The following is a 13044-nucleotide window of genomic DNA, read 5'->3' as shown; positions in this document are numbered from 1 at the left end:
ACATCACGCTTTCCCCAGTACCGGAAGTACGCTGCCTCGGAGTAACCCTTGACTCTGCCCTGTCCTTCAAACCGCACATCCAAGTTCTTTCTACCTCCTGTCGCCTCCAGCTCAAAAATATTTCCAGAATCCGTCCTTTCCTCAACCCTCAATCTACTAAAACGCTTGTGCACGCCCTCATCATCTCCCGCCTCATCTACTGCAACATCCTTTTCTGTGGTCTCCCTGCTAACACCCTCGCACCTCTCCAGTCCATCCTTAACTCTGCTGCCCTACTAATTCATCTCTCTCCTCGCTACTCCTCCGCTTCTCTGCTCTGCAAATCTCTTCACTGGCTTCCATTCCCTCAGTGTATCCAGTTCAAATTACTAATATTGACCTACAAGGCCATCTATAACATGTCTCCTCCATATGTCTCTGAACTAATCTCCCGATACCTTCCCTCACGTAATCTCCGGTCATCCCAAGACCTCCTTCTTTCCACACTTATTCGTTCCTCACCCACCTGTCTCCAAGACTCTCCCGAATAGCCCCCATCCTCTGGAATTCTTTGCCCCAACACGTCCGACTATCAACCACACTCGGATCCTTCAGACGGAACCTGAAAACCCACCTCTTCAAGAAAGCCTACAGCCTGCAATGACCCCGCTGCCTCCTCACCACTACCGGAGTTATCACCTCCACCAACACCGGAACTGCTGCAACCCACCAACCTACTGTCTCCTTCCCCACCATCCTGTAGCATGTAAGCCCGAAAGGGCAGGGTCCTCTCTCCCCTCTATATCAGTCTGTGATTGTTAGCTTGTTTACTGTAAGTGATATCTGTAATTTCTATGTAACCCCTTCTCATGTACAGCACCATGGAACCAATGGTGCTATAGAAATAAATAATAATAATATATATGCGGACTCTGACAATGGAGAAGATGGAGACATTAAGTTCTCTGTCTTCCCCGCATCTGGGATATGATTTTCTCTTGTGAGACAATCGGTGACTCTCAGATCAGAGAATGAGCCCACTGTCATTACCGTAATTAATCCCATTCTCTAGGAAGAGGGGATCATTGCTCGTGTGAGCGAGCCCTAACGTAAACACGGATGGAGTGAGTACAAGAGGGGGTCCCCTGCCTGCAGTCAGTATTGTGTGCACACAGGACAGGCTAGGATGGAGAGATTAGGAGGGGTCCTCCGCCTGCAGTCAGTATTCTAGTGGGTACAGGACAGCACAGATAGCAGTTATATCACTGATGAGACTTGGTCAGCTTTTCTTATACGTGAAAAAACTGACGTGTGAATAAGGCCTAAGGCTGTGTGCCCACGATGAGTTTTTGGTGCATTTTTGACGTTGCATATTTTTGCTGCTTATTACAGTTCCAGCACAGTGGATGGGATATATAGTAATCTCAGGCCCTCTGTGCTGTTTTGACGCTGTGTAAACCAACATTTTAATTTCTCTTTTGAGCTTTACGTGCGGATTTTCACCATAGAATTCATTAGATGTGGAAAATCTGCAGGTAAAAAACACTCATTCATTTTTAGTGCTTTACCGCAGCAGAAACGCATAAAAAAAAATTCATGGAAACTGCGCATGACTGTATTGATAAAGCTTTGTGAAAGCCAAATATCAGGACGTATCAAAGATAAAGCAGCTTCATGTAAAATATGACATGGCAACATAAGGCAAAAACGCGTGTAAAAATAAAAAGCACACGTAACCTAATGTTCCCCACAGTGAGCTTCTGTTGAGGTTTTGATACTATGTGAATTGGGTCGTGTTTTTTTAATTGCGTTAATGAGTGCGGGTTTTTAATGAGGTTTTATTGCATTTTCACACTGTTTTTTTTTTGCCTCTTGTTGGAGGAGTGAGGTGGAAATAATGGAGGGGAGAAAAGAAAATCTGCAGTGTAGAATATATGATGTGAAATATAATCGTTATAATTTGTGAAAACTAACCACAGTTAATTAGTGCGCGTGCGTGTGTTAGGATAGGGGCCCAGGATAGGGGACATATATAGCAGAAGGGTACATATACCAGGCTAGAATATATACCAGGATGGTGTCCAGGACAAGGGACATATTTTAGGATGGGGGACATGTACTGTATACCAGCAGAGGGGACATTATTACATAATGGCAGAGGGGGGCAACACATATGTCCTTATAGGATTTAGAACACTACAAGGGCCCATACATCTGACTAAACACGCGGGGCGGAGGGGGATAGGTCCAAATTTTACACCATGGCCCAAAGGACTCTAGTTACACCCACAGGATAGGAATATCAGTGATAATAGTAATAATGAATAATTGCAGTAAAATAATGTCTTACAATAGTCATAATATTAATGTGATGATGATGATTCTAATAATTCATTTAGGGGTTTCAGGCAGCATTAATAAATGCTATAAAGTTGAGGTCAATACTAAAACAGTCCACTATGCGGCGCCCTCCATGCTCCTAGCCGCCACCACGAGCCTCTTCAGACATAGGATGACTGACAGGAAGATTAACAAATCAGGAGCTGAGGTATTTTAACGGCCAGCCAATAGGAATGCTATAGCAGGGTGACGTATCGCCGCGCAGGCCTTGGCACTTCCTTTCGCTCGGCGGCAGGGATCGAGGCAGCATGAAGGCGTCCGGCACTGTAAGCCTCTGCTGGGATTCTGGGCATGGGGGGCACTTTTTGGGGAGGTGGCGCGCCCTGATGGCTTAGCGGAAGGCGCCGTGTGTGCTGGCTCTGGGTGGGCACGGCTTACTGGGGATGGAGAAGCTCTGCTTTCTTGCGGCCTACATCATGGCGGCTGAGGCTCTGCCATGTGGAGGCCTGGCGTGGCCGCAGTGCGTGGCTGGCTGTAGGGTCAGGCCGCATCCTCTGCCCTCGGTGCGGGCTCCCATGTGCACACAAACCCAAAGCTGGCTGCTGCTGCCTCCACGGCGAGCTTGTCTGCTGTGCACAGAGGACAGGACCTTGTCGCCTACCGTGGGCTGCTGTGCTCATGGCAGTGATACAGAAGGTCCAACATCCCTATGACGCACTGGGAGCGCTTCATGCTAGGTCTTCTCAGACAGGCCAGAGGGGCATTTCTACCACTATCGAGGGTCCCATCCGCTGATAAACGAGGGCTATAGCCGTGCCTGAAGGGAACTGAACCAAGTGTCTGTTGTGTGGTCTCCTCACGTGCAGTGTCCTGGTTAGAAGCTAGCCATGACTCCTGGGTTCAGGGCAGAGGAAGGGTGGCATGCCGCAGGGCACCTGCATGGGCAGCTTTCCGTTCTGCAGGGCTTTGAGTGGCATCTCCCTCCGTCAGCAGAATTAAAGGCTGTTAAGAGCAGACACAAGTCCTATAAACTATTGCACCAGCTGTATGGGCCTTTATCCTCGTCACAGAGGAGCAGCTGACTAGCTAATAACCCTCATGGTAAAGTACCCCCCCAGCATATTTGGTTTTATTTCTCGCCTGGATAGTATCAGTATGTTCCCTGTGTGTAGTAAAGTACAAACTTGTCGCCATCTTCTGTTCCCAGCGCGGCTCCAGCCCTCTCCTGCACCAAGTGACCGCAGGACAGATCACGCCATTGTTTGGTGGGGGGACTGGAAGTTACTACTTGTTATACGTGTGAGACTCAGACCAAGACTCTCATAGGCATACAGTAAGGGTTAAGTCAGATGGCCATAGGAATCGTAACGCAGTGCACAGACTGGCCAGCGGCTCCCCCATCTCGTGTGATAGCTTCATGTATTTGTATGCAGCTGTCCTTCAGTTGGGAAAGCTGCCAGCCTGTCTGAGCACTGCTTTCCAGTCTCATTCCCATCTATATGGTCATTTGCCTGCACCCTAAAGCCCCCGTTACACACTGCGATATCGCTAGCAATATCGCTGTAAAGTCACCGATTTTGTGACGTTGCAGCGATATTGCTAGCGATATCGCTGCATGTGATACTTACCTCCGACCGGCTCCCCCGCTGGTTATCGCTGATCGCGCGAGAAGCTCCTGGATCATTTCTCGTCGGCCACTTCCTGCGGCTCTTCCTGCTGTGACAACGAGCGACGCGTGGAGCCGGGCGGGAGGATGCAGGATCGCCTCGTCTGACAGGTAAGTAGCGATCCCTGTCCCCAGCGATGTCGCTGGTGAGATCTGCCTGTGTGGCAGCTCACTAGCGACCACCTAGCGATGCACCAGCGATCCTGACCACGTCATATCGCTGGTCGGGATCGCTGGTGAGTCAATAGGTGTAACGGTACCCGAAGAGAGAAGGTAACAGTCGGCAGTAGTTTCCAGTCAGCTGCTTTCTCAAGATGGCGGAGAGTTCTGAGCTGCGCTGGAAACAAACTGTGACCAGCAAGTGTTTTACACACAGACCATACATTACTGCTGCCTCTCTAGTGAAATAATGAAAGTCCAAATGGTATTTTGAATATCAGCTGAATCTATCAATTTTGGTGGTGGCTAAGGCCTGTTTCACACTTCAGTTTTTTGTAACAGTAATAAATCTGCCAAAAAGGCGGAAAGCGGATCCGTCCCTAAGTGATGTGAACGGATGCCACCGGATCCGTTTTTTTTGATGGATCCAAGAATTTTAAAGGAATCTCTGCCCGAGAGAGATTTTTACTCTGTCCACCAGAAATGATTTCAGGGTTAAATTTCCTCCTGACTTCATTCCTCCGGGCATGCGCTGTAGAAAAATGCGGATCCTGCAGTAAAAAAAACATTACATGGTCCGTCCAGGCATCTCGGCGGACGCAAAAAAATTGATGGATACGCCAAAAAACGGATCCAACAGATGGCCATCCGTCAAGATCCGCCAGTAATGCAAGTCAATGGCGGAAAAAAACGGATCCGCCCCTAAAAATGGCGGATCCGTTTTTTTGCAAAAACGGCGGATTTTGACTGGTCAAAAGCAGAAGTGTGAAACAGGCCTTACCAGCTTGTTTATCGAGGCTTCCCAGCATAGGGATAGGGTGGTTATAACCCCATTCCTTTTGTTCAGCTGGGAGATAATGTTAGAATTGTCTGGCAGCAACCTTCTCATAGAGAACGGAAATGCTCAGCCAAGTATTCCTGGACATGGATTAGTCAGCAGAGAGAGAGCAGCCAACGGCCATCTAATGTGTAAGTCCAGCCTCAATATCTGTGGAGATGGTGGCATTACTCATTCAGTTATATTACTGGATTTGGAAGAAGTCCTTATTAAAGGGAATCTGTCACCCCCTGGGTCTCGTATGGGCATACAGATAATGGAAATGTTACACTAGTCCTACTTGTATGCCTCATATTAACTGTCTTGATGTTGAGAAATGATTTCTCCCAGGCTCTGGAACGTGTGGTCCTCTAAGACAGGGTTCCCCAACTCAAGGCCCACCAACAGGTCATGTTTTCAGGATTTCCCTTGTATTGTACAGGTGATGCAATTATCACCTGGGCAATACTAAGGAAATCCTGAAAACCTGACCAGTTGGGGAACCATGCTCTAAGAAATCCCTGCTTTGTCTTCATTGTAATACTACCCCCCCCCCCCCCGGATGTCAGATATGTTCCGGAATACTGCACCCTGCAATCCATCCACAATACCTCCCTCTTCCTCCCATCTATGGGCACTTCATTCATGGATCTTCGGAGTGCACTTCCTCCCTGCACAGTCATCGCTAGGAACCATGTGTACATAGCAATGACTATGCAGGGAGGAAGTGGGGAGAGCACCTTATCGTTGCGCATGCCGGAGGTCACTGGAGCAGAAGTCGCCTGCGCAGAAGGTCCCTGAGTGCAGTGCCCACAGAAGGGAGGAAAAGGCACAGATTGTGGAGTGGGTGCAGGATTCCAGCGCCAGAATTGATGTGCATGGGAGGGGGTAGTATTATAATGAAGACAAGAACAGAAGTCTCTTCCGCCTCAGAGCCTGGAGGAAATCATTACCTTAAAGTCCAATGACGTCTCCACCGCTTTGATGAGGGCTCCGGCAGTGAGCCCGCATCAAAGGCGGGACATGTCGGCTGGTTTAAACAGCGGACATGTGCCCGCGATCCACCTGTGCCTATTAACCCGTTAAACGCCGCTGTCAAACGCATTTAACCGGCGCTTCCGGCCGCGCGGCCAGAAATGCGTGCATCGCTGACCCCCGTCACGTGATCGGGGGTCAGCGACGCTTTGGCATAACAACCATAGGTCTCCTGGAGACCTCTATGGTTATTGATGCCACATTGCTATGAGCGCCACCCAGTGGTCGGTGCTCATAGCAATGCTGTAATTTTGCTACATATAGGCAATCTGCTCATCGCCTATATGTAGCAGAGCCAATCAAGTATGGGATGCTTCTAGCCTCCCATGGAGGATATTGAAGCATGCCAAAATGTTTTTTAAAAAAAATATGAAAAAAATCAAATAAGTTTAAATCGCCCCATTCAAAATAAAACAATTAAAAAAATCACATACACATTAAGTATTGCTGTGTTCAGAATCGCCCGATCAATAAAAAAAGGATTAACTCAATTGCTAAACAGCGTAGCAAGAAAAAAAAATTAAACCGCCAGAATTAAGTTTTTTTTTTTTGGTCGCTGTGACATTGCATTAAAATGCAATAACGGGCGATCGAAAGAACATATCTGCACAAAAGTGGTATCATTAGAAACGACGTCTCGGTGTGCAAAAAATAAGCCCTCACCCAACTCGAGATCACAAAAAATGGGGACGCTACGGGTCTCGGAATATGGTGCAATTTTTTTTAACAATATTAAAAATAACTTTTCAACAAGACCACTAATGAGGCATACAGGTAGGACTAGTGTAACATTTCTATTACCTGTATGCCCATATTAATAGGTCATATACGTCCCAGAGGTGACTGAGTCCCTTTGAGGGCTGTTCACTACTTGTAAATCCCAACCACTTTTTTTAATCATAATGGGATAATTTAACAGAGTTTACAATTGCAAGCAGTGGCCAACTTTTTTTTTTTATGACATCTGTTCATTTTTTTTCTAATTGCTATTTACTTGTTTGCTTTCCCCTACATTCCCTATTAGAGCATGGTAGACTTCTCTGACCCCTATTATGTAATGCTTGGTTTCCCATTGACATTTGATGTGATAACAGATGATCAAAGGCCTTTTAGCAGCTAGATCCCTAGTATAGTTTGGACCCAGAGGAATCTACAGTCAGATAGGCTTGAAGAACCTCACATAGTCAAAACTTGATCACTCTTATGTTGTAGTACCTAGCAGAAATAATCATTTGTGACTTCTTCCCATCTATCTAATGCTATTTTGATAAGACTTTTTCTCATTGTAGCTAAGGGAGTACAAGGTTATTGGGCGCAGTTTGCCTACAGCTAAGACGCCTGCACCTCCTCTTTATCGCATGAGAATCTTCGCACCCAACCATGTTGTGGCAAAGTCTCGGTTCTGGTACTTTGTATCTCAACTCAAGAAAATGAAGAAGGCATCTGGAGAGATTGTATACTGTGGACAAGTAAGTGGTTTCTACACTAGTGAGATACTGAGGTCATGTCACTTAAATGTCCAGCTTCCTTGAAAGATGGTGCTTCTATACAATATTGACCTGTAATATAATCATATTCCTTCTTCCCATGTGCTGTCCTCTTATGTTCAGTATGGTGGTGTTGGCAGAAATTGAGGAGGCACACTTAACCCAAAGATTATTTTCTTATATAGTAATCTTGTCTTGTGTGCCCAAAGTAAGTTTGTACCTTGTCGCCTTTCAAGAGCTGATGTGCCTATGAAAGTGAAATTGAAGGTCCTATAGATTGTTATAAATGCCTTTTCTGCTTGTTAATTTTTCAGCTGTACACACTTGTAGAAAAAGCTTTTGCTTTAAAATCAGATACCCTGGCCTTTTTTTTTTTTTTTGAGACCAATTTACCAAAGTAACCTACTTTCACCTGCCACAGCTGTAGATTTCAGAGATTATGGCAAAATCTCATTGTTTGCCATGGCTTTTTCAAATTGAGTCAAAAAATGCACTGGGCCATGCAGAATAACCCGGCACTCAGGACTAGAGTGTGCGGCTGCATGTATTTCTATGCAGCTGAACGCTCTGGTCCTGAGTGCCGTTGGCAATGCCGGGTATTGAGGTGACAGACTCGTGCGAGTTTCACTCATTGCATTTGCAAGTGTGACCCCGGCCTTAGAAAATTGGTATGCTTTGTCTCCTGTGCATGTCTGCAGCTGCAACCTCTCCAAGCTTCAAACTCTAAACAAGGAGTCCCCAACTTGTATCTTGTGGGCCTGTTGTGTGGCTTGTGAGGCGATCACCCTAACAGCACAGCAGGAGCCGAGTGTCATCAGCATATCGCCTCCCATGCTCTCATCGGATGCCATACACTGGTGTGACTCCAGCCTTGCTTTTAAAGGGAATCTGTCACCCTATTTTAGCCCTATAAGCTGCGGCCACTGCCATCATGGGCTTATCTACAGCATTCTGTAATGCTTTAGATAAGCCCCCGATGTAACCTGAAAGATGAGAAAAACACGCTAGATTATACTCTCACCTGGCGTCCGATGGGTGTTGCCGTCCCATCCGGCGCCTCCCATCTTCATACGATGTCCTCCTCCTTGCTTCTCCCTTGGCTCCTACGCAGGTGTACGATATTTGCCCTGTTGAGGGCAGAGTAAAGTACTGCACTGCGCAGGCGCTGGACCTCTCTGACCTTTCCTGGGGCCTGCGCAGTGCAGTACTTTATTCTGCCCTCAACAGGGCAGATAAAGTATGCCTGCGCAGGAGCCGAGGGAGAAGCGAGGAGGATGTCATCGTGTGAAGATGGGAGGCCCCGGGCCGGACCGTGACACCCACCGCACCAGACTCCGCCCCCCGTTGAGTATAATATAACGTGTTTTTCTTTCAGGTTTCATTAGGGGCTTATCTACAGCATTACAGAATGCTGTAGATAAGCCCCTGATGGCGGTGCTGGCATATGATAGGCTGAAAATGGGGTGACAGATTCCCTTTAAGTAGAAAATAGCAAGAATTGCAACAGCATATTTAAAGGGAATCTGTCACCCTTTTTTTGGACTATCAGCTGCCGGCATTGACATCAGGCTCTTATCTACAGCATTCTGTAATGCTGTAGATAAGCCCTTGATGTAACCTGAAAGATAAGAAAAACACGTTAGATTATACTCACGGGAGGGGGCGGTCCGGTCCGATGGGTATCGCGGTCTGGCGCCTACCATATTCCTGTAAAAAATAGAATTAAAATAAAAAAAAATCGGGTTATATTCACCTTCTGACATCCCGCGTAGCGTCCCCAGGCTTCAGCGATACACGCGGCAGCTCCCATTCCCAGTAATGCATTGCGATGACCTTTTCTGATGTTGCGTCTCGTGATGCTGTAGCAGTCTTGCGAGACCGTGACGTCAAGTCACTGCCGCAATGCATCAATGGGAACGGGACCAGTCGGGATCATCGCGGAGGACTGGGTACATTGTGAGGGACGTCGGAAGGTGAATATAACCCGATTTGTGTGTTTTTTTTTTTTTTTTTTTTTTTTTTTTTTTTTTTTTTTTATATACATTAGATCTTTTTACTACTGATGCTGAATAGGCAGCCTCAATAGTAAAAAGTTGGTCACACTCGTCAAACACTGTTTAAAGAGTGTGACCAACCTGTCAATCAGTTCTCCAAGCGATGCTACAGATCACTTGGAAAACGCTACCATTCCGCGAGCTAATTACGCTTGCGAAACGCTAGATTTTTCCGCTGGAAAATCATGGGAATTTAAAATGCAATTTCACATTTTTAATAATGCCCGATTGCAAAAAAGATGTGTTTCTGCAACTTCATGCATTTTTAAGCATGTGTGTCCAAAGATGGACAGTGTCCTTTTATTCTTAATTTTCAACCTTGACTACAGATCAAAAGCAGGAATTAGGTATTCTGGTTAGTAAGCTGAGCAGCAGTACTCAATGTCAAGCAGCAGCTGCAAAAGCAAACCAGATTTTATGATGTATAAAAGCAGATAAAATCCTGCGATCCCAACGTATTGTTACCCCTTTATAAATCACTGGTGAGGCCACATCTAGAATATAGGATCCAGTTTTGGGCCCCACACTTTAAAAAGGACATTCAGAAATTAGAATCAGTTCAAATACGGGCAGCTCAATTACAAGGGGTGGAAGGTCTCTCATATGATGAGAGGTTGGAAAAGTTAGGCTTGTTTAGCTTAGAAAAAAGACGACTCACAGGGAATCTCATTTACATGTATAAATGTGTGGCCAGTACAAAGGACTGGCTCATGCCTTGTTCCTTCCAAAGACCATACTAAGGACAAGGGGGCACTCATTACAGGTGGAAGAAAGGTGACAGCTAAACAGGAAAGGGTTCTTTACAGTTAGAGCAGTCAGACTGTGGAATACTGACCACAATAGGTAGTAATGGCAGACACTATAACAGCTTTTAAAAAAGGGCTGGATGATTTATTTTTTCAACCTGCGTAACTATGTAACCTAGTCCTAAAGTTGTACGAAGCACTTAATTTGGCCCTGTTTCTGCAGGTTTTTGAGAAATCCCCTCAGAAGGTGAAGAACTTTGGCATCTGGCTGCGCTATGACTCTCGTAGTGGAACACACAACATGTACAGGGAGTACAGAGATCTGACTACAGCTGGAGCTGTAACCCTCTGTTGTAAGTACTTCTGTATTCTAGCAGGAAGAGATTTTTATATAAAAATGAGCCTTCAAGTTGGGATTCTATTTTCTTCGGAACTTAGATGGTCCTTTGTGCTAAATTAAGAGGAAACGTGTTGCCTCAAGAATACAAACTAATGTTTAACAAACTTGTTGGTCATCTACTTTGTTCTCCCTCATTCTGTTGAGCTTGATTTTATTGACCTATTGATTTCACCCATTTAGACCGTGATATGGGTGCACGCCATCGTGCTCGTGCCCACTCCATTCACATTATGAAAGTTGAGGTGATTCCTGCCAACAAGTGTCGCAGACCAGCCATCAAGCAGTTCCATGTAAGTAATATGTCATCATGCATTACAGAACTGATAGGATTGCAGTTTAACATGCTGTTATTGCACTTACCATTGAGCATTTCTATTGGATTTCTTAAGTTTGTAAGAGTCCATGAGAAATACACTCACATGCTAAGTCCTCTGCTGTTTCCACATTGTGGAATATGTGCACGTAAAGCATTGCAGTCTCATGTCAGGCAGTCATCACCATTGAGACCAGCGACTGGTTTCCCCCTTAATTTAGAAGCTTGACATTAGATGATTATGTTGGGTTTTAATAGTTTTAGATGTGCAATGTATCTTACTTTAGTAAATGTCTAAATAAAATATTCACCTGCAAAGTCAGGCTTTCACAGATTCACATAATCTCCATCATTGTGTCTTCAGTGGCTTGTTGAATAGTGATTGCTGTGCTTTAATTAGTAATGTGGGTCTATGTTGTCACTGATTACATGGCTGTTATGTAATCTGTGTAGCAGCTTTGGGTTGATATCTTTACACCATTTATAAGCAAGCCTAGTAATTGTGTTCTGCACATTCTTAAAAAGAACTTCAGTAAAATTTAGGCTCCAAACCACCATCAACCTGTTATCCAAGACAGTGACAGATTCACAATATGTATTCTTGCTGGGTAGGTATGAGTGAGAAAATAAACTGAATGTTGTATTGCAAGGTAGTGAGAAGTCATAAGGGTGTAGCTGCCCTCCTCCCCATCAGTTAAGATGGCTTAGCCTTCCCTGTTGAATGACTTGAAGTCGTGCAGACCAGGTACGTCATCACAAGTCCCAGCTACTTTTGGGGTGTCTATACTGAAGGTGAAAATTTTCTTGTGTTTTGGCTACTTTGGGGCTCAGCACATGCACACATTACCTCTGGTGTAGCTTGTGATGACCTACTTGGCCTAAGACAGAAGTAAAGCCAGCTGGACCTTTAGGAAGAGTAGGTAAACCTCTAAATTACTAGAATTTAAAGACCACAATGAAAAGGCAAACTTGTGTTTCAGTCCGCTTGTGTGTAGCATTGTAACACAGGTTTCCAGTGGATAAGTTTGATTTTGTGTGTTTTTTTTTTTTTTTTTTTTTTTTTTTTTTTTTTTTGTTCTTCTGTTTTAAAACTTAACACTTCAATTTGTTTTCTAATCTTTTTAGGACTCCAAGATCAAGTTCCCTCTGCCACACAGAGTTCTGCGTCGCCAGCACAAGCCACGCTTCACCACCAAAAGACCAAACACCTTCTTCTAAGCAAGGCAAAATCTTTGTTCTGTGGTCAAATAAAATACTTATTTTGAATTGTCTGTGGAGTTTTCAGTCTGAACATTTATTTATTTTTTTTTTTTTAGTGTCTTCGACGGTTTATTGGTGCTTGCTTAACGTCACATGTACTAGTGCATCAGTCACCAAACCGTATAGATAGGCATGTGTGTGCACTCGCTCTCATTTCTGGTCACATTCCCTGGGATTGCGCATGTAATAGATGAGTTCAGTCTGACATTGGGTTAAATACAGCTATGAGGAGAAATATGCAAGTGTGTGTGTATAGCTTCATAGACTGGCACAATCTGTTTTCCCTTCCCCATGACAGCACCGCACATGAGAAGGTACCCGCCCCCAGGAAACAGGAAACCTGTAGCAGAGACATAAGAAGGGGGCGGCACCTCTCCCCTCAGTTTGGTTTCCTGTTTCTTGCGGGCAGGTGCCTGGGGCAGAGCGGTACCTTGGAGGGATCCCCCTCTGATGATCCAGTCGGGAGGCCAAGGTCCGGGGGGAGAGAGCGGCAGGGGTCGCGTGCGCCTGTCAGCCCAGCTTGTGGGCGCTGCAAATGGCGTCCTCCTGTGACTCCCCGGCGGCCGCTCCAGTGGGAGGAAGGGCCGGGGGAGGCGTGGCCACCATGACGCTGGCGCCGATTGAGTGGCGACGGCTTCCGGAGTCGCACTGGAAGTGACGCCGGGGGAGCGGTGTACTGGGCACTTCCGGGCGGGAGCAGTCCCAGAAGCGCGCACCGCTCCTCCATAAGACGGGAGTCGCGGCAGATGCCACTTGTCCTAGAGAGGCTGCACACAGGCTCCACGTAT

At 45.9% G+C, this 13044-nt stretch overlaps 1 protein-coding gene and 2 non-coding genes across 3 annotated transcripts; all 3 read left to right on the top strand.

Annotated features, from left to right (window-relative positions):
- Positions 1–2504: 2504 nt before the first annotated feature.
- On the top strand, positions 2505–12267 carry RPL18A (ribosomal protein L18a). The gene is made up of 5 exons (XM_073555438.1): positions 2505–2645; positions 7286–7465; positions 10507–10636; positions 10864–10973; positions 12122–12267. The coding sequence occupies exons 1-5, from the start codon at positions 2628–2630 to the stop codon at positions 12212–12214; spliced, it is 531 nt and encodes a 176-aa protein (XP_073411539.1). The 5' UTR covers positions 2505–2627; the 3' UTR covers positions 12215–12267.
- On the top strand, positions 2896–3026 carry LOC141059238 (small nucleolar RNA SNORA68). Its single transcript, XR_012222404.1, has one exon. It is a non-coding gene; the product is annotated as a small nucleolar RNA SNORA68 (small nucleolar RNA).
- On the top strand, positions 7632–7761 carry LOC141059237 (small nucleolar RNA SNORA68). The gene has a single exon (XR_012222403.1). It is a non-coding gene; the product is annotated as a small nucleolar RNA SNORA68 (small nucleolar RNA).
- Positions 12268–13044: the final 777 nt, after the last annotated feature.

The sequence above is a fragment of the Dendrobates tinctorius genome, unplaced genomic scaffold (genome assembly GCF_039654945.1).
Source record: "Dendrobates tinctorius isolate UK_male_01 unplaced genomic scaffold, ASM3965494v1 ptg000224l, whole genome shotgun sequence".
Classification (NCBI taxonomy): Eukaryota; Metazoa; Chordata; class Amphibia; order Anura; family Dendrobatidae; genus Dendrobates; species Dendrobates tinctorius.
The sequence above is the reverse complement of the archived record's forward strand: the minus strand, read 5'-3'. Positions and strand labels throughout refer to the sequence as shown.